General features: G+C 41.3%; 1 protein-coding gene across 1 annotated transcript; it reads left to right on the top strand.

The window, feature by feature from the left end:
- Positions 1-8,354: 8,354 nt before the first annotated feature.
- LOC120225671 lies at positions 8,355-21,775 on the top strand (the record flags this gene model as incomplete). Its single annotated transcript, XM_039223855.1, has 7 exons — positions 8,355-8,390; positions 8,999-9,120; positions 9,457-9,596; positions 9,971-10,072; positions 13,604-13,933; positions 15,337-15,462; positions 21,728-21,775. Coding segments are annotated over exons 1-7 (904 nt in total), but the record flags the coding sequence as incomplete, so codon positions are not given.
- Positions 21,776-22,613: the final 838 nt, after the last annotated feature.

The raw sequence follows: 22,613 nt of genomic DNA, 5'->3' as shown, positions 1-22,613 counted from the left end.
GACTCAGAGCTCCAATCCACGAACTGTGAGATCATGACCAGATCTGAAGTCGGATGCGTAACCTACTGAGCCACACAGGCGCCCCAAGATGCATTCAAAAAGCATTTACATGTTACTGAATATTAAAAGCCTTACATATTATTGAGCACTTGGACACTACGTGTGAAATCTGATGGTTAGAAAGACCTGAAACAGGCTCTGTCTTGATCACATTTCTCCCCTCTTCTCTAACAAGATTTGCTTCTTTTACAAAATAAAATCCTGTTTTCTCTTCTGATACCCACTGACTCCATCTGCCTATGTAGAGACCAGGTCCATTCCTGGAGAATCCAAGTAGGTACTTGGGCGGAGCGTGTCTTCTCCCCTGCATAGGACAGACACCAAGTACTACAGAGAGTGGCCCACATTCTCAGCCGTCTTATTCACACGGTGCTGTTTCTTCCTTGGAATCTTCATGTCACTTTTGTCCAGACGCTGACGCAGGAGTGAGGTGGTCCCCAGCAGACGTGCACACACATCGCACATGACCACGCTTTCCTTCAGCAGCGTGGTTTGACACTCTTATTGCCTGAAAACATGATCTGTTAGCTTTCACGGAAGGTTGCTCAAAAATCAGCCTCACATGTTCTTCACCTGGAGACTGAGAAGATAGACTTATAAGCAGGACTCGGTGTGTCCCCTCTTTGGGGACACAGATTTCTCTCCCAGGAACAGAACAAGGTTGTATATTGTGGGGCACAAAGGGTGGATTCTGTGAAAACTGTTTCCTCCCCAGGATCAACACTCCATGATTCTCCCCCCTGCTCTGTGCCCCAATCCCTAGAGAGGACGCTAATGGCATCTTTGCTCTGATTTCCACTGAATGTTGGTCAATGGAGGTTGAAGTTCAAAGAAGCATCACCATGTCCCCCGACAAAAAGAGTTTTCCTTGGGCACTAGATTTCTAAGCCCTTGGATTGAAGGTGGTGGGAGAGAAGACACAAAGTCCTCCAATGGGTTCATTGGTGTAAAAGGCAATGGCCACTTCCACTTGCACCTCTTTTTTCCTCAGCGTCAACCTCTGTCTCGAGGCGCGGGGGAGATGGCACTATGTGAGCCCCTGCGAGGATGCAGACCTCTTTCAGGGAGGGAGCCCTGAGCTCACTCTGCTCCCACTTCCCAGCCTCTTGCAGATGCTCCCACTGACTGCTTCCAGGCAGCAACCAGAGAATACGGAGGACCATCCATGCAGCCCATGGGGGTTCACCTCATAATGCCCGGGGCAAGGTAAGGAAAGGTAGACAGTCCATCTGTTGGAGCCTAAGAATGAAATCAAGCAGACAGTCAAATGAGTAGGTTATATTTGCCTTCAAATAAATAAAACAAGTTGAAGACTCAGGAGGTTTTATGCAGTTCCTTTCATTTCACTTTCCATAAAGCCGCCAAGGTCCCACCTCGAGCAGAACAGGATGTGCTTTTCTAGTTAATGAACTTAGCAGAGAGGGGCACGTAGATTATTTGTCATGCATTTGTCCTTCAGTTAAATCAGGGATTCCCAGGTATTTGTCAGTTATTAAGTAAGTCATCATCACCTAAGTTGAACAAAATAAATAACTAAAGGAGATAACTGTATAAAGAAATGATTATAGCGCTTTTGCAAACAACATTATGATGAATCCAGGTTTGTGTTCCTGATGTCCTTTAATAGAATCAACAAGTGTTCAACAGTGAAACAGTCTCAAATCTTGTTAAAAGAGACTAGAGAATTGTCTGCCACTTTCACAATGTGAAAGATAAGCCAGCTTCTCATTTTTGTTATAATTGACCTATCTTTTCTGTCCTTCCTCACTCTACTTTCTTGCCACTTAAGTGGACATATAATTGTTTCGATCACAAACTGATCATTCTTATCTACTGTAGTTCTGTTGTTTTTATATTCTTTTAACATCTGAGGTGAAGTTACAGAGTGATTACCAAAAATCTGCAGTTATATTCTGAGAGTGGTAGAATTAGCATTTGTAGCCCATGGGTCAACAGATTTCCTGAACTGCTTTTCTTTCCTTGACCAAGAAAAAGAATTCGATTCTTTATGAAAATTAATAAATATAATACAATTCTGATAAGCAGAATTGGAAATAATAGGTATTTTTTTCCTGAGCACTCCTTATGTCCTAGGCACTTCATGAAGCACTTTATATACTTCATTATCAGAGGAAAGAGGAAAGGGAATGTGATGTCCCTAGCCCTGCCCTGGGTGACTGGGTTGACATAATTTCCTCTTGATCTGCATTCCTATTTGGAGACTGTGTATGTAGAAATGGGCTGATATTTTCAGAGAGAATTAGGATGTACTGAGAATTTCAGTAATTGTGAAAAGCCCAATGTAAAAGTACTAATTTCCTATCTATCTAGCTCCACTGGCTGTCGCAGATTGTGCTGGAGGTTAGAACTGTCCAGCAGCTCATGTGATCTTCATAAAATTCCTGCAAATACATCTATTTCATATGTGGAGGAATTGATACGTGGAGAGAAACAGAAATATTTCCAAACCAATAGTCCATGCTACTTCACTGCATTCTTGGGCCACTTAGAATTTTCTTAGTGTTTGCTGACTTGAGAGGAATAACACTGGCATTTGTGAGCAAATACGCCTTGTCTCAGACCAGCCACCCAGCCCAGCAGAGCCTGGTCAGGACAGTATGAGGGTCACTCATGAAGCCATGGCCAAGGAGTCATGGTGGCCACACGTCTGGAAGACTTCCCTTTACATACAATCTGTCCCAGATTCCAATCTGCTGGTGGACCTGAAAAGGCTACAAAAAATCATCTATCTTCTCTGTTTCGTGAACTTGCTTTACTAGAAAATATCATGGGTGAACTACATGGAGAATACATAAAACCTCACAGCCGGAAATAGGTAAACTATCACAATGTGCTAGAGGATAAGGTTTTGGAAATTCGTAGCTGCCAGTCTGCTTCTAAGACATCCATCATGTCACCGGAAGCCCTTCCGTGTTTAGGGAAAACCATCTGAAATAGCTCCTAGGAAAGTGGATGGCATCTGTGCCCCGAACAAGCTCATATTTTCAAATAATCATGAGTCAGTGAGCTTGAAAGTCAGAATCAAATAAAAAGAAAAGGTTTTATTTTCTAAATTTTCAAGTCTACTGGATATAGATTGGCAGGCAAGCCTGGCAAACTGGGAACACAGGGTTTGCCTAGAGACTGTAGGTGTAGAAAAGTGGGGGTGTGTCGCTAAGACCAGGCTCTCGAGGGTTCTGCCAAGAAAACTGTAAATTCTGAATAACGGACAGGTGGTTCAAAAGAAGGATAATACACGCTCCCTTTATCTGTAAACAAAAAAGGTACAGGTTCTTCCCAAACTAATAAAATTAAAAATAATGATTGAGAATTGGATTCTGTGATTAGAAGCTGGCTGGTTGTGAGTTTTCAACAGGCAGGGATCCACATATGTAATGTGGGAAATTACAAAACCCCCTCTCCCACCTCCTTAGAGTCCACTGTCAAATGTTGAGCTTAAACCCTTATTCAGAAAATTTTGGTCGTTTCGGTAACTTCGATATTTGACCATATAATTACCACACCTGAGCTTCAACTCTAGTCCCTGAGATAGTGACGATACATTCATGCTCTGTTTCTCATCCTGAGGATCAGGTGGTTCTATGAAGGTCAGAAATGCTATGAAAGCAGAGGAATTCTTCCCACAGCAGTGTCAGGACCGTCTCAGGGGCAACTCAGGGTCTTGGGTCCCGTACTCTCTCCATCGTGATTCCTGACTGTGCGAAGTCCCCCGCGGGAGCAGCCTTTGGGCCTGGGTCTCAACAGGGCCTCACCTGTCCCCTAACATGTTTACAGAAACAGAAGTGAGAAGACCCTTGAATGCAGTTCACAACATGAGCCCTTTCAGGAAAAAGTGAATGAAAAGAGGGATTAACCTTCTAACAGTATCTGCGCAAAATACAGTTTCTTTCATTTAATCCTCAAAAGAGCAGTGCAGAAGTGGATTGCAATGTCCCCATGGGGACTGATCTAGGAGACAGAGCCACGCTGCCTTTTCAACATACACAACCATGAAACACTGTAGTGATGAACACAAGGGATAGGAGCACCTTATTATTTGCCTTTGAAGAGGCAATATATTATGTAGCTGTTAAAAACATGTTTTTTTAAAAAAAGCAATGTAAATAAGCTTTATAAATATATGGAGGGCCAGAGCAAGGCTCCCCACAAATTGGCCTTGGCAGGAATGTCTAAGCTTTGATCTTAAGCTGCAAGGGGCCCAAGACATATAGCCCCAGGAGAGGACTTGATCAAGATGGAGGGTCAGAGGTGGAGTCGTTATTTTCACATGACTGCAGTCATTATTTTACTGGGTTTTACATTTAATAATGAGATGGTTTGATAACAATTTAAAACATTACCCTATATATGACACTTAAAATGGTTTTCTCTTTATATTTTCTTCTCTGATATTATTAATACTCTGTGACACCCTGGGGGAAAATAAAACAAACAGAAAATAGCTGTTATGAACCATAATGACGATAGTAGTTGCCATGGAGCAGGACATCTGCAAACCAGGCTGAGACAGGCCAATTTCCAGTTCTGCAAGGATCGTTTTAATGAAACACAACCTTCACTCTCTGCCTTCAAATTGTCCATAGCTGTTTTTACACCACATGTCTGAGTTGAATAGTTTCAACAGAGACTCACAGACACTAACGTGTTTGCCATTTGGTTCTCTGCAGAACCCATTTTTCAGTCGCTGCCCTAGAATGCTATACAGTGGAGTGACATTTATTATCACTTTATGTTTCTCTATTTCTCAGTGTTACCTCAGTCATCCTTTGTTACATCACCCTCCTTCCCACATTAATTGTCTTACTGTGGATGAATTGTTTAGCATATCTTTGATTCATTTTCCTCATTTGAAAATGGAACATATAATTATGTTTTCCTAAAGGAACTGTTGAGAGTAACTTAAATAATACATATTATTTAATACATATACTTCTTACAAGTGCTTGGAGCATGCCTCGTGTTCAATATATTGAGGCATTACATCGCTGACATGGGTGATTATGGCATGTTTGAAAGTACTATAACAAAATATGAAATAAAAGGTATGAACTTCTTTCTATTTAAATATTAGAAAGAAGTGAAAATAGAAAACTTTCCCTTCAGACATTTCTAACACAACACCTGCCACTGACATTCCTGAAATACAACGCTGCCTTTTCATTTCCTGTCTATGACTGCTTTCAACTACAATGGTAGATATGATGAATCACGACAGAGACGTTACAGCCAAAACCGCAAATAAACTATTTGTTATCCGATCCTGTATAGAAAAAAAATTAACACCCTGTCCCGTGCAAGAAAGAGGAAGAGAATGAATCTGTAACTATAACTAAAATTCAAGATATGACAGAAATATCGATGCCTTTTACTCCATGAACATGAAAACAAAGTTTGGATGGCAAAAAGTAGGGCAAGCTCAATCAAAGGACAAATAACAGACTCTAAGGAAATATCTGCAACCTGTAGAACACGTAATGACCAACACTCCCCCAAATAAAAATACATTTTAAAGGTGGAACTAAAACATTGAAAACATCTGCAGGAAAATGGCAAAAGACCTGAAAAGACAATCAGAAAAGAAATATACAAATAGCTCTGACACACCTACAAAGTTACTCAACTTCACTTATAAGAAGATAAAGATCAATCAAAGCCACATTGAGATAACATTTCTCACTCGTGAGACTGGCAAGAATCAAAGCTTGATAATATTCTGTGTGGAGGAAGCTGTGGGAGATAACAGGCACTCATACATTTCTGTGAGGATGCCAAATACAGCCATTCCGTGGGGGAATTTGGGAATATCTAACAAAAGTTCACGTGCATTTACTTTTCAACCCAGCAAAAACACTATCAGAAATTCACGGTGAAGGCACAATTTCAACTCTATGAAAATCTACACACAAAAATATTCATTGGGTAACTGCAAAATGTTGCAAATTATATGAATATCCAGACATAGGAAACCTGATGAATAAATGACGGCACATGCACACAATGGTGGACTATACAGCTGTAAAATAGATGTGAGATGAAGGCCAATCGTCATTTATATCCTAGCAATTCACAATTTGCAATTTTCAGAAAAGTACCATTACCATAGGAACCACAATATCAACTACCTATATAATACTTACAGAAACTTTATTCAAAAATATGAAAGATTCATGTGATGACCACAATAAAACTGTAGTGAAAGAAGTCAAAGAAGGAGTAAATAAATGGGGAGGTATACCATGTTCATAGATTTGAAGAGTTAATATATTCAAGATGTCAAACGTTCCCCAGACAGATAAGTAGATTGAATGTAATCACAATGAAAATCGCAGGAGGACTTTTCATATAAATCGCTAAACTGGTTGCAAAATAAATATAGGAAAACAAATGACACACCATTGCCAAGTCAGTTTTCAAAAGAGATTTAACACTTACTATGAAAACTCAATGATCAAGACAGTGGGGCTTGGGTGAAAGCCAAGCTGCATGGATAAGAGAAACAGAATCCAGAAGTAAGGCCACACATACATGGTTATCTAATTTCTAACAGGGTGCCAAGAAAATCCAAAGAAACGAGAGTACACTTTTCAGCAAATGGTATTGGAACGATTGTTAATCTGCGTAAAGCAACAACAACGACCACGACAAGAACCAACAAACTCAATCAGTACAAAATAGCGTGTATACAAACTAATTAAAAATGGATTATATGCATAAATGTATAACCTAAAAATAAAAATTCTAGTTGAAAATATAGGAGAAAATCTTCATGTTCTTGGGTTAGACAAACATTTTTCGTATAGGACACCAAAAGCAATATCATAAAAGAAACATTGGACAAACGGCACTTCTTCAAAATTAAAATTTCTGCTCTTTGCAATAATAAAAAAATAAATAGAAAAATTTTCAGAGAAATGGAAAGAAAGCCATAGAGTAGGAGAAATATTTAAGAAAGACGTAGCAGAGAAAAGACTGGTGTCCATAAAAGACCGGTGTGAAAGAAATAACACAATTCAATAATAAGAACATAAACCCTATTAAACATAGGAAAGAGAAATGATAGGAATTTGGGCGGAAGTCATCTGAAATTTACCTCTCTTCTGTTTTTTATAGAATTTTAATGTAAAGCAAATACCAAAAACATGGGAAAGAGGACCTGCATGTTCTCAGAGATGTAGAGAGCTAGTAGTAGCACAGCTCTGATTTTCTAACACTATCCAAGAAAAAGAAATTTAATGCCTGTGAACCCACTGAGCCTGTTGGAGAAGTAAGGTTGCAGGGTAAGTGATTAGTCAAACATTAGAGACAGACAGGCACTTGCAGAAGGAAACAGGATGTGAGCGTTTGCTCACCTTGGACAGATGTCAAGCAGTTGATCACAAGATTCAAGTAGAATTTGTTAATAAAATCATAAGAGCTGAGTATAGACTAGCGGGAGAGTGTGAACCCTTGGGACCATAAGCACTTAAAGTGTCTCCTCCAGGAAGCCCACAGAATTCTCACAGGGAAGATCGAGGACAATCCAGAGACAGCCTCCCCGCTTGGTGCTGCAGGAGGGGACAGCACTGCTGACATCGGCCCAGACCTGATCCGCCCCGTCCCCACTGTAGACAAAGGGTGACTTCATCTGCAAGGGAGCTGCTGCTGGGATCCTGCTGCAGTTGAGGGAAGGCACAGGAGGTGACCCCCGGAACGTTTGCCCAGAACCTCTCCGCTATGTCCCAAAGTAACAAGATGTCATCTGCAGAAGGATGGGCATCAAACCCACGGCCTGAAGTACATGGGTACCTATTGCCACTGGGGAAGGGGGACACGAATTGAAAATGTTCCATCTCCAGAAAGCAGGCAGAAATACCTGTGAAGGCCATGATCTTAAGACCCAATTCACTGTATCTGCTTAAAACTGAGACTTAATGAAAATATCAGAGAATGTGTCCTTTCCTCACCTTTCACCCCCATGCTAGCAAACACTGAGGAAAAGTAACCATGGAATAGAGCCGAGAGAGCCTCGTGAGACAGACCTTCTCTGAGGAGCAGAACGAAGTGAAGACTCGGAGATAAGTGAAGAGAGAAATACCAAGTATGCTAGAGAATTTTTAAGTGTCTCAACCCTGACAGCACATTTCATCCCTGATAACTTAGTAATGACCAACTCCAAATACAATCTAAATCCTGACTAGTTAATGCAGACTTCCATACTAAAGGCCAAGCAAGAAATGTGTGCTCATTTTCAAACACAAAATATATTTCCCTCAGTTTCTTCTCTACCACACATCATGGCCGGCTTCCAGCCAAACACTCAGAGGCATACGGCAAGTCAGGAAGAAACAGTCTGAGGACACAGAGCAGTCACCAGAACCAGATAGACATGACAGACACGTTGGCACCATCAGAGAATTTCAAGGACTATGATTAATATGTTAAAGACTCTAATCTAACAGAAAAGTTGGACAAATGCAAGATCAGAGAGGAAAATTCAGCACAAAATATGGAAAGCACCAACTGCAAATTATGGGAAAGAACCAAAGGAAATGGAAGAATACAAAAATCACAGCAACAGAAATGAAGACAGCTCTGAACGTGTTGCTAGTGCATTTAAGAGATATAAGGAAAGAATTAGATACGATAAATGTAAGACACCAGAAATTACTCAAACTACAATGGAAGGATGAGAGAGACAGAGAGAGAGAGAGAGAGAGAAGCTATTGTGCCTGGTTGAATCTACTGTTGTTGCTCAAATGAGAAAAGAATTGAAGTTTAGTAAACAGAGATTTGTGTACAGGTTTGACTCTGTGACACTGTAGGATCCCTGCAGTCACGATAGCAGGTGGCTTCAATCAGACTGGAGGACATTACTGATAATCAGGTAAAAGACTCCATTGTTTTTCTTACAGCAGATCCTACCTCCTCTTAATCACAGGCTCATAATCTGTTGGAACAGGAAGCGCCCTTCGCGTACACATGGCCCAATGCCCACACAACAAATGGGACGTGTGGCCTAGAGATGGCCAATGTCTTGTACAAAGCCAGTTCATTATGGAGGTAGGACCACACCTGCATTTCCAAACATAACACATAGCTTGCGGGAATCTTCTTCTTTTACCCATCAGCCAATGGGGGTTGTTTTCAAATTTTAGTTTGAATAAGGAATCTGTTTTTGCATGGGAGATAGAATTCTACAAACCTCTTTTTATTCCAGGAAAAGTGTGTCATCCCAGAAATTCTTTTCCCATTCTGCATTGCCTGGTACAGATTCGTGTTGGCAGATGGTAAAAGTGGCTACAAGTGGTAAAACCTGGAGGCCACTGTGCACATGTCCCAAGTATATTTCTGTTGGCAGGTTTGCGTTTTCAGTTTCTGAAGCCGTTCCTCTTTCAGAAATGCAATCCCAAACTCTGACTCAGCAGCCTGGTGTTTGTGGGAACGGAAGGGCGTTTCTTTGACGCCGTCTCTGAGCGGTTTCACACACCTGAACACCTGGAAATCAAAACCTCTTAATTCTCTGAACACCTTTCCCGGTCATTTTAGAAAAGTCATGGTTGACCGCTTGGTCCTGATCTCTTTTTTCTTTCTTTCTTTCCTTCTTTCTTTTCTTCCTAACTTTCTCTCTTCCTTCCTTCTTTCCTCTGTCTCTCTTTCATTTTTTCTTTCTTTTTTCTTCCTTCCTTTTTCTCTTTATTTTTTCTCTCTTTCTATTTTCTTTCGTTTCTATTTGCTCTCATTATTTCCATTTTCCATCACCTCTGCCTCCATGGAAAACAGACATTTGGGTCCATTAATCTAAGGAAAGTATATAAAATGTCAGATGCCATGAAGCCTATATTCAAGGACTTCCAGGGGAATCCAGAAGATCACCTGCCAGGATAAGTCTCTACCTGCTGGTTATGCTAAGAGGCTCAGGAGAAGGCTGACATTTTTGAGGAACCTCTAACCCGTGTGATAACGTCTAACCAGAGTGGATCAAGAGAAACGCGGCTTATCGTAACTCTTCCTGGTAAGTAAGGCTGTCCTGTTTTGAGCCTGTGAATGAAAAACTGATAGATGCTTTTTAGAAAGAAACATGTAGGATCACTTCAACAGATGCACAGCAATTTTGCAGCTACTGGTCCCTCTATATGGAAACAAAACTACCTTGTAAATGGTTTTGTTCCTTCCCTGCTTGCAATCAGATTGATTCTAGTTTTACAAAATAAACACACAGAAGTATGGTTAGGCTTGAAATGAAACTATTTGTATGCCCATATCTGTAAACTATTTGTGTAAGTTCAAGGTGTTTTTCTTGTATACAGTCTTTTCAGTGAGAAACACGTTGATTAAGAAACACTTTAATTAAGTGTGTTGATCAAGTGCTCCTTTCTCTAATGACTGCCAAACCTATATGATTGCTTTAGATCCCATCTTCAACAACAGTCTAGAAACTAACTCTTACAGTAAATGACTAAAGAACATTAATCATCAACATATTCTTATTACTCTAGCTTCTTAGAAGTAGGTTGCCACTCATCCAAGTTTGTGCTTTTGCACGTCTTGGGATGTTGCCTAGAGGTGGGTCCAGTTTAATGCAATTTGTGAGCTAGAGATAAGAGGCAGAAGACATAGCCCCAACACTGCAAAAGCTTGTAGTCTAGTGGACAAATATTCTAGATGGTGGCTGTTGGGCCCCCTGGTTTTCAGCCTGTCGCTGCCAGAGACACAGAATGTCTTGGATTCATGAGTTCTTTTGCTTTCTTAATTTGTGTAATGCTTATTGCTTATAAAATCCATACATTGTGTCTAGTGGAATGTTTGATAAACGGCCCGAAACCATCTGAGTGAGGAGAATAATGACATTAGCTACTATTTATTAAGAGCCAGACATCATGCTGCCTAGTTTCAGTGCCTGATCTCAACCTTCAATACTCTGTACACGAGATCTTCTTATTTTAATTTCACTGTTGGGGAAACTTAGCCTTAGGGAAGTTCAGTTAATTGCCTAAATTCACACGGCTGGTTACTATGGCAAAATTTGGGAGCCAACAGAGACTTGTTTTGTGGAACATGGTCTACACCATTATATGGTAATAGAAACGTTAAGCTGTGTTTCTCATCCTGAATATTTACTCTCTGTAGACTGACATTTTAAATCAACTCTTTAGCTGAAGGCTTGACTAACAGTAGTTCATAGTGTGTATGACTCCTCATGTGAAAAATAATACTTCTACTTCTAATGGCACTAAAATTGCCTTTCTTCCCCCTAAATGATACAGTCGTGTTGAATATGCATTCACTAAATGTTCACAGTGTGATTCTTAGGGTATTGCTATAAAAAGACAAGCCCTAGTGACCACACTGCATTCAGTCTTCTTTCCATATCGGCATCAAATGTGCTGGAAACACTGAATCCGGCAGCAGAGCTGGAGCAGGTGAAGTATAGGCAGCACTCAGTGCCTGACTCTCGGCTGCTTTCCGCTCCTGCCGGGGCTGCGGCAGGAAGACCAAACCCAATAGGATCCTGAGATGAGCAGCTCAGAATTTTAAATCAATGCCCTGGAAACTGTTAGGGTAATTTCAAGTTCAAAGGACCAGTCTTTCAGCAACAGATAGGTTAAGTGGTCATCAAACAACTCATCTGGTCTACTGTCTGTGGGAATGGGATTCTGGAAAGCACTTCTTTATAAACAAACCAGTTATCCACCCTTAATACATAGGCATAGAGAAGAACACTATAATGTTTTGAACATTTACTTATTAAATAGTAAAAAATACTATTTCTATTTTTGTTCCTTTTTGAAAATTATGGAAGAAGTATCTGTAAATTACACTCTAGGAAAAGAACTGATATGATACATGAAAACATTTAAAGAAAAGAGATTTAGAAGATTCAAGAAAATGTTGAGAAAGGTGAAATCACACTTTTCAATGCATGTAAGCAAGATGGAAAGACAGAACCAAGTTGCCCCAGCAGAGAGGGGTCAGTTCATCCATTCTTGACTGTGTTCATCTCTAATGTGATTTTGCTTGAGATTCATCTTCACTTAATGGTAGCTGAGCCCATTTTTATATATTGATATAAATATTGAAAAACTATGGGCACAATTTTAAGAGGCTGCACAAAAGCAGGTTTCTGTAAAAGCTTTTCAGACAGTGGAAAGGAGTGGAGTAGTCAGTACAACGCGTATGTCTGGTGGGCCCACAAAGTGTTCGGTCCTGGCACGCTGCTCAGGGTCACAGGTAAATATCCTCTCTTTGTTCCGTATAACGTGGGGAGGGGAGGCAGCTGATGCAGGGGCAGCAGGCTAGGTGCCGGTGCTGCCTCAGAATTCTAGGATTCGGTCCCAGTTTGGTCACAAATGGCAGTGGGATCTTTGGAGAAGTAGATGGCTGTGTCCCGGTCCTTGGGGGTAGTTGCTGCCTGAGCTCTCATGGACGACACCGACAAGGAGCTAACTTGCTAGAGCAGCTGGGGGTCCCTGAGGGGTGGGGATGTCAGGTCCCTGTGCGATTTCTGTGATGAAAGGTTTGTAGAGAAATCTGTGTATCTTATTCATTTGATTTAAAACCAACCAATGGAAAAGAATGAACAAAAAATTGCTAAACTCATCATTTTGTCAGAAGGTGATTCATACCAGGTATGGACACACTTACTGTGCAAACGTATCCATAATGTCATGAGCTGGGTTTGTTTGTTTGTTTCTAAATTCATGCTAGTAAATGTGCTCGTTCTTCATTAGCCTTAGAGATGAAATTTTGCCTGGAGGAGGGAGAATACCTCCCGGGGATGTTTCTAGATGGCTAGGTCTAGTCAACAACAAGTCAAATTATTTCACAATGCTGATGAGACATTGGAATCATGAAATGTAATGATATCTTTTGTTTTCCTTAGTGGTTGTGATCAGGGGCAAAAATGAACTCATAAACTGAAAACCAGCATTCTGGTCCTACATAGGATTATACCTACAGATTAAAAATTCTATCATTACAAATATCATTTGAGGAGTACTGCTTATTTCTTACCTCATATTTCGTTAAAAATTTTAATCAAAGTCTTCACATGCATCTAAAATGTATACTTACGAGCAAATTTTTTGAGTCATCACAGGGTCTGAGCATCTGTTTGGGGATTCCCAGATGATGACGTCCCTGGACATTCTATTGGAAGAGACAATTTACCCACTTACCAAATGAAAGCATCCTTTTCATTTATTCTGTCTTTCAATGTATGTGAAGCATAAGCATGAGTGTTTGTCAAGTACCAGTGGAAACAAATTTTCTTTCAATAAATGACTGGGTATTGTGTCAACAACCTCCACATTAATCTAGCTTCTGCCACTTACTAGCTGAGACCTTGAACAATCTACGTAACCACTTGAACCCATAGATAGTATGACAATAAGCACCTTGTAACCCACTGTGGATGAGTGGTCATCATAGCACTAATTCTAAGGCAACATTTCTTTCCTTTTAAGTATGTCCTAGGCGGTTCCAAACCATACAATGTTTTTGTTTCTCTAAGAATGTTTTCATTGCTCTTGCCTTTCTCCCACAGATAAAAATCCGGATGAAGACATTTCCCCCAAGCCTACCATTTTTTTCCCTTCAACTACTGAAGTAAAACTCCATGACGCTGGAACGTATCTTTGTCTTCTTGAGGATTTCTTCCCCGATGTTATCACGATAGATTGGAAAGAAAAGAATGGCAAAACAGTTCTGCAATCCCAGCATGGAAACACCGTGAAAACTAAGGACACATACATGAAATACACTTGGCTGACCGTACCTAAAATGTCAATGGATAAAGAACATAAATGTATCGTCAAACACGAGAGGAATAGAGGAGGGGTTGCTCAAGAGATACTTTTTCCTTCAATAAACAAAGGTATGTGCATATACACATGATTATAACCCTTCAGAACCCTTTGTTTCAAAGGAAATAGCTCACTGTGGCTATCAGAAATTAATGGGAGACAAGCAAATAGAAATCATTCTTTAATGTAGTTACTTTAAATGGTTGCATAAATGTCCTGTTATTTCCCCATAGAATTAAAGTAGTTTGGGCTTTAGAACATGCACAGGAAGAGCCAAAGAACAAGTCACTTAGCCTTTATTACCTCAGTTTCATCGTCCAAAATATGAAGGTCACAATGAGGTTTTTAGCGTTTTGTTTCATCAATAGGAAGAAAGCACCTAGCAGCCTCAGGCACAACAAATGCTCAAAAAGAGAGTCGCTTTCGATGATCTTACTTGATAAGAAAATAAGAACAATTGTACATCTTGTGGGAATGTTCTACTGAAATTCAATATCCCTTCACTCTAATCTGGTCAGCTCAAAGTCACCCTTAAACAGGAGTTATAGGGTACAAAATCTGTCCATTTGATGGAACTGGTTAGCAATTCAATGGTAGTTGGGCAGCTGAGTTTGTAGTATGATATTGTGTGTTTCAGACTTGAATTTTATATAAGACTGTAAGGTGAACTTTGGTAAGTAGACACGAGTGAGGTTATGTGTACAAACATCCTTTCATTGTCCACCGTAGGTGTATTTCTACCACTGGTCAATGCCGTCCCTCAAACACCTATTGCAGTAGGAGCTTGCGCCTGGCCTGGGAGGGAGGCAGGGGGACCCGTGTCCCAAGGAGCATCACTACAGTAGAGTGAATACACTTTTCCTGATCACTCAGGGTCCCTGGAGACTCAGGCCTGATGTCCTGGAGGAGCCCCACTGGTGCAGACTCGGGTCATAAGTGCAGGCAGAGCTGAATGTGCTCCTCCCCGGCTGTAAGCCAGTAACTCAGTAGACTCACAAGTCAAGTCCTGAGCATTAACGTCAAAGACCAAGGCCCCAGAAGGCCTATAAGAAGGAACCAGTTTGTACTTTCTCTGTGGTTAACAAGCGCGTTTTAGGCAGTAGGACATGAACACATAGCAAGTGACGTGAAGGGCTTTGCTACGTAGACTTAATACCTAACCCAAGTGCAGTTTCAATGCCCAGGAAGAGTAACCTTTAACCTATCAACGAGGGAAACTCCTAGTCAGCACGAAGTACATTCCTAATTGACCCCTTCCTTTCCCATGAAAGTGACCTTGACTAAATCAGTGGATCCGTTGCTAATAATTTCCCTTTCCCACCTCCTCTCTACTGTACAAATTATTCCTTTCCTGTCCTCCTTTGGAGCTCTGGCCCACGTGCTAGATGGAATGCTCTCTGATTCATAGAGTGATTGATTGCTACAGCCATTGGATCTTTAACGTTTACTTGGTTGAATTTTTGCTCTTTAACAGGTTTGGCGGAGGCGAAACAATCGGTAGTGGACCCCCAGGGGCGTTCAGACACAAGGCGAAACACTGGGGTGGTAACTGTGAGCCCTGTGGGTTCTCTGTCCTCCTCACCGGTGACCTGGGCTGCGGGTGAGTTCCTCTTGGTCTAAACCCCTCCCCTTGCCTTCGGGCTGCTGATCTAATGGGCCTTCCTTTCCAGGACAGGTCAGCTCTGGCTGCCGAGGCTCATGCCCAGAAGCCAGTTGAGCTGGCATGTTTCTCTTGAACCCCGCTGAGCTGGCATATTTGACCAGAGCCCAGCTGAACTGGCAGAAATTTGTGCCTGGAGCCAAGCCCCGAATCTGTAGATCACACGTGCCTTTGTAGAAAACTCAGCAAGTTTTTGGGGGAATTGTTGGTGGCGCACACAGACTAGTGTTGTGTCCTGAACACAGTCACGTGTCTTACCGCCCATACGCTAATGTGCACATAACTGTTTCTCTTCATTCATTTAGGGAAAGGCTACTGCTAACAGGGATCTCAGAGGTAGAGAAAGCGACAAAAATTGGAGGGCGCAGGTCACACATTTGAAGGCTGTTAGAATGCTCACTACCTCAAGAACACTCCCTTGATGGTATAAGTTGGTGAGGGAATGGGTTGGATCAGCACTAGGTGACCCATCAATCTCCAGAAATCCTCTGTGCAAGGATCATACTGTAAACACACACGGTTCCCAGCCTGGGTCCTATCCCTTTTAGGTGTTAGTTTGGCTCCAGGTCTTAGCTGATTGGGTCCTTAAATTCTATAGGGTCAGGCCCACCGCCTTCCAGTACACCTGCTTATTCTTCATCTAAGAACTAGGGTCCCAGATGTTAAAGATATGATTTCCAATTAGATAAGGCCATGTAGGAAGTGCACTGCAGTGCAATGGTTTTACAAAGACAGTAGGACACCTCAGTTTAATTAGCAAGCAGAAGCTTCCTAAAGGTTGTAAAATTTCAAGGCCATTTCACTGAAAGATTCACTGCAAAAAGCTAGTGACAAAGTAAAGATGGAAAGGGCACTTACAGCAGAAGTCTGTAAGATGGACACAACTCCTCGGGCTCTGCAATTTTTCATTTGAGGACTCACTCTAGTTTGGAGGCCAGCTCAGACAGGTCCAGGGGTCCATGAACGATGGACGGTGCCAGCGAGGGAGAGTGAGAGAGGCCCCGAGATTCTTTGTGATCACCAGGCAGGCATCTCTGCTCTGACTGGGTCTCAACTTTATTTTATCATAAGTGTTTGGTGGATGGCACAGAAGTGGCATTTGCCTTCGACAAGGTTTCTGATAACAAACGTCTTCGATCTGTAAGAATCTCCCAGAACATAGATATGTAGAAGACTCATGCATAATGTTTACAATAGTGATTGAGGTAGGGGATTTAGATGCCTATCCTAAGGGGAAGGGAAGCGTCTTTAGCACACCAGACAAAGTTTTCAGCATAAAAGGGGTGAAGTTACTTCTCTGTGGGCAGGGGTCAACAGCTTGTTTGTTTAAGGTGGAAGTATCAAGAAAAACATGTCTTTCAGGGAACACCTCTGCTGTCATAATCACAAAAGAAGAAGTTCCTCAAAAGGTTCCTTCACAGGGAGCATTCAGCATATACAAGGCCAGAAAATGCTCTAAGCAGAAACAAATGGGTGGGGGTGGATATTTGCTCTTAACTCTAAATTAGGCTCTTTGTCTCAGGGCCAGACTCAATTGTCTTTGATATGCAAGGTCCATAGGAAGAGGCTTTTTACAATCATCCACAGAACTTTCATCTAAAATCTCTTTTGTAAAGGCAGGTATATGTGTTTCCTTATGAGGTACCTGTGTTTGGAATATTGGTCTGATATGGAATACTGTGAGGCCTGGTCAATACCAGCAGACTCGTTTCCAACATGAGCCAGTAGTAGCAGACAGAGGTACCAGATTTCGTTCCTCATGGCAGCAGTTGTGCAAACACTGCCATTTCCTTGCTGTGACTGCCAACCAGAGAGGCCGGTGCGGTGTTTGGAAAGGGATGTTATGTGTGGTCAGGACTGACTGAGATTGAGATGAAGGATTTTCAAATCAAAAGCAAGCAGGTGTAGCATTAGGATTTGGCTTCTCTCTGTCATAAGGGCAAGAGGTTTTTTGGGTTTGTTTATTTGTTTGTTTATTATTTTGTTTGTTTTCTTTAGTGTTTGAGTCTCATTGACCTGGTACATTCCAAAGGCTATGCCAAATTAATTTGGTTCCTTTGATGTGTTAAATTATGTGGGAAGTATTGTCAAATAAAAATACACACTTAGGATTTCTTACAAATACAGTGTATGGCACATGTGGATAAAGTCAATCCGAGTTCTGCCAGACATTTGCTGTCCTGATGTCCTTGAACATGGCAGGAGTCTGCTTCTGACTCAGAGAAATCAAGGTGTGTCAACAATGGCAGTGTGTTCGAGAAAGAGCCTGGGCTGAGGGAACATCAAGACAGCCACTTGGTTCCTCGCGGCTCCCGGGCAAACCCCATTTTCTTGGGTTTTGTTTTTCCCGAGTGCCCCTGCTGTAACACTAAAGGTAATGAGGCTCAGGTGCACATCCCATGGCGACAGCTTCCACCAGCCCCCGGGTCCTGACAGACACTGGACGTTTCTGACTCAAATGGAGAGAAAGTGAAGTAGTTGACAGGCAGGGAGAGTGCTTATGCCCAAGACAAGGGATCAAGATCTCACACTTTAACTAAACATGAAACCTTTGCTCCTTCTTTTCTTTCCAGCGAATGGCCCGGAGAGATGACTCCATCACCTGTGTCTCCCAGGTCACAGCCAACAGGGTAACTTTCGGAATTGTAGCAAGCTTTAATTTCAGACTCGGAGAAAATCTACCCTTGTTTGTAACTTTGCTAAACCTAAATAAGACATCTCATTGATTTCCTCCCTTCAGTTTACACCCTGAGTTCGAAGGGACCTAAGATGAAGCTTTCATGAGCAGGATTCACTCCTTTGGTCGGACCCTACTTCCCTAGCTAGGGATCAGCGTAAATGAGGTTTGATCAAGACCTTCTCCTTCATTCTGAAAATTGTTGCAGAATCTCTTACTAACGCAATGGCTGACCATCAAATATCCGTAGACTCTGGCCAAAGTAATCCTTGAAAATAAGATAGCCCTTGATTATCTCTTAGCTGAGCCAGGCTGGGTCTGAGCTCTAAGCAAGACCATTCTCGAGACCCAGACTAACAGACCTGGGGAGACTAAAACTCCAAGACACCAGATCACTGAGCAAGCCACTTGGCTAAAAAGTGTGACAGCTTCAGCAGAGTCTTTCTTCATTATTTGATTTTAATTGCTTTGCATCTTGGGGACCATGGCCTCAAATTGCACTTCAAACATTGGAAGTGTCTTGTGTCTAGTAAGCATCATCATATTCCTGGTGTTTATGTTCTCTTTAAAGCTTTAAATGTAAGTTCAGAAACAGACAAATGGTCTCTCTAAGACTGGAATATCTCAAAAGAACAAAGAGAACGATCCACCCTTTGGGGTTAACCCAAAAGGTCAAGGCCCGTGAATATCACAAGAGCAGAAACAAAAACTGAGACCCTCAGAGCAGCTGCTCAGAGTGATGTTAATGCCCACCATTTTTGGTCTCAATCCTCAGTTAGGCTGGGGGTCTGATCAAAAGGCTGGGCTGTTAAAAAGAAAACCACAGACTCAAGATGGACTCACTTAGCTGAAGGCCCCAAGTCCATCAACCGAGACTCCTTACCTACCCAACTGCAGTTTCAACAGCTAGTACAGTAGCCTTTGACCAGTGGACATGGAATGTCCTGGTCGGCAATAGAAAGTTTACTGGTTGACTCCTCTGTTCCCCTTGAGGTGGGTCACCTAGCCTAAAGCAATGGATTCCTTGCTAATAACTTCTTTTTCCCTCCCTTCCCATCTCGAAAATCTTCTTTCCTTGTGGCCCTTTGGAGCTCCCCTCTACTTGCTGGACAAGAAGCTCCCTGATTCATACACAGATCTGTTCCACAGCCAATTAAATCTTTCAAATGTACTCTGTTGAATTTTAGTTACTTCCCAGGTTTTTAGTTTGGCCAGTGATCAAATCAGGGTCAAGCAATCACCTCTGCTTTCACCTGGGCTGTGATGAGAGCACACAAAATGATGTCAGTGACAATGCTTGCTGTTGAAAACAGCATGGATGAATTTATTCCTACATTTACTCTATTTATGTATATCCCTTCCCAAAAGTAACTAAAATGACATTACCCAGACTGCTCTAATTTTTCATGTTTACAGCTAAGACACAGAGAGGAAACAAATGAGCAAACCTTAAATTTAATAGAAATACTGGGCTGAAGTGTGCTTTAGGTTTTCCTTTTTCTAGTGATCAGAGAAAAGTCAAAAGTGTAATAAGTTCCTTAGTGATGACGAGGGTAAGGGGGAAGTTCCTGGTTATGACATGTCTCACTTGGCACTTATTTCTGCAGTGAATGTTTCCCGAGGTCTTCTTTAAACAACAAAGTTAATGGGGCATTTCTGTTAATGTAATTCTATAACAGATTTCTAGTGCTGCTTCATGTAAGTTTTTTATTGTTCTGTTTATGATAAAAGCTTGTATATGTGTGTGGATATAGATATAGATAGATATCAATATAGATATAGATATGGATATAGATATAGATATATACATGAAAAAGGAGAAAAATTGATGAGATACTGAAGAGAGATAAAGATCATCTTGTCTGAGTCTGACCAGCCACGATTGAGAAAGAGCACCTAAGACATAAACAAATTTTTTATGAAAAAATGTTACCTTTAATCAATGGATGATAAAAGATATTTGTTTACCTTTTTTAAAAGTTTTTATTTTAATTTCAGTTAGGTACAATACTGCTGTCTATTAGTATCAATGAGTAAAGTCCCTGTAGGGAAATGTAAGGGACATTTAAGTCAGCTCTTGGGAATATTTTAATATTTCTCATAATGATACTAACATTTTTTTTCTTGGGGTTTACCTAAAAGTTTAAACCGGAAACCCATTTCTCTAAGAGTGCACAAAATCAGACTGTGTGGAATGCCTAAAATGGCACGCCAGAACCGTGTGTGGAGACAGGGACACACTGAGCAGAAAAAGGATAAATCAAACCAACCTCGCGACTCTCTGTGTCCCCCGGTCAATGATCTTTGTAAGGAATTTTGTCTTTGTATGTATGTTGGGTGTTCTTTTATTTCCATTTGTTTTGTTTGTTTTCATGGTAGATAAATACAACTGTCACCGTAGGTTTTATATATTCAGACAGCTATGAACGTGTTGGCCTGCAAGTTCCTGTCCCAGCAAAGAAGTGCACTGGGATCCTGAGCCTCTGTATCAAAATGGTCATTTGCTAAGAGTAATGCATATGCCTGGGAGACTTGATGTCTGAGAGTCCACACTGGTGCTCTAGGTTCAGTTTGTATGTGGATTGCGGTACAAGGGACTTTGCACAGGCTGTAGCTCGTCTTAACCCCTACATCCATCCCTGGGTGCTGGCTCTGCCCGTGTCTGGTGTGATGCACAACAAGGTACCTAGAATCTGACTCATATTTGCTTGTGTGTAACATGGAGTCTTCCAAATTCAGCTCATGCCAGTGTCACCAGGATCAGATGAGATAATGCATGTGAACTCTCCCCGAGTGCTGGGGACAGTAATAATCATTTTTAGGTATCAGCTTTTATTAGCATTGGTGTCATGTCCACAAACACGTCCACTTCAGAAAATCATGTGCTGGAGTTTGGTTACTGGGAAGTGTAGGATTTGGAAAGATAAGGCTTCTTCCTTCAGTGTAGTGACAAATTGACACAAGCAGACTCCTTCAAACATGTATGATTCTGCTGTGGATTCTCGGGTTTGATGATTTCATTTTGCTGATAGAGCTTCATGTGAGCGGTATGGACTCGGGACTTTACAGCAGCCGCTGTTGCTGGTTATTTTTCCTTTCAGCAAGTATGTACAGAACACCTACGTAGCCACAGGCGCTGTGCTAGGAGCTGTGAGCACAGAGGGAAAACAAGATAGTCTTCCACATTACCCTCCAGTTGTGAGGAGAAAAAAAAATTCATGAACTTCAACATCTTTCTGTGCAGAAATACAATATATGAATTGATCCACTGAATTACAAAGTATCAGATCAACATTTCTGGAATTGTGGGGCTCCTACTTATAAAGGCTCTTCCCAGTTTGTTGACAGATTCTATGTATGTATGTATGTATGTTTGTATGTATGTATGTATGTATGTATCTATCTATCTATCTATCTTCCTAATCTACCTATCTTTCCACAACTATCATTCCACAACTATCCACAACATAGACCATGTCAAATAATGGATATGAATAATTGAATAATACTTGCTTTCATTTCTTTCAGAGCTCACTGCCATTAACTCCACAAAAGCTTTTCTGAGAGATGAAAATGGTAAGTTTTTCTATGTTTGCCTTTATGTTATACTCTAACATTTTTTTCCCCTCCTGATCGATCAACTTAACTTTTGAACTTCCCCTGGCTTCAGGTAGAAATCTCATAATGTTTGGATCTTGTAAAATAGACTTAGTGACAACTGTCACTAATCATGTCAGTCCATGATTTCACAGGTCTCATCTTCACACAGTAAATTCTGGCTTGGGAATGGGAGGGCTATAAATTAGGAGTGTAGTCAGGGGCTCTGAACGAAGCCTTTCAGAGCTTTCAACAATGAGCTTTCATCAATGAACTTCATCCATTTCTGTGGTCTTTGTTTCTACTAACTTAGGAAAATACAGTATCATGTAGCTTTGGGAGGTCTTTTTAGATCTTTGTGTTTGCTGGTAGTTAATAACATGAACTAACCCTGAGAGGCTCCTGTTACAGAAGGCGTTGAGTGTCCTGTGAGTGGGTTTTGTTTAATTCTCTTAATATTCACTACGAAGTATTTTATTCTCACTTTACACATGAGGACAGTGAGCTAGAATTAACTAAGTCCTTCGCACCATGCCACACAACAAGATCTGGGGCTTCAACCCAGACCCTCTGAATCGAGAGTTCTTACACTTACTCAGTTTTTATTCTTCCTCTAAATTCCAAAGCCAAGGCCCTGAGACTGGCTGCACACTTGGGGAGGGGGTGTGATGGCAGTGGTTCAGTTGCCAGAATCCAGATGTAAGCCCCAGTCTTTAATTATTTATTTGCAGGAATCTGGGTAGATTATTTACCCTTTCTGAGCCAACCACAAATGACACAAATAACACCCAACTCGGCTACTGAAAACATAAGGCCC

The sequence above is a fragment of the Hyaena hyaena genome, unplaced genomic scaffold (assembly GCF_003009895.1).
Source record: "Hyaena hyaena isolate Hyena2069 unplaced genomic scaffold, ASM300989v1 scaffold_1466, whole genome shotgun sequence".
Taxonomy (NCBI): domain Eukaryota; kingdom Metazoa; phylum Chordata; class Mammalia; order Carnivora; family Hyaenidae; genus Hyaena; species Hyaena hyaena.
This window is presented reverse-complemented; position numbering and strand designations above follow the sequence as displayed.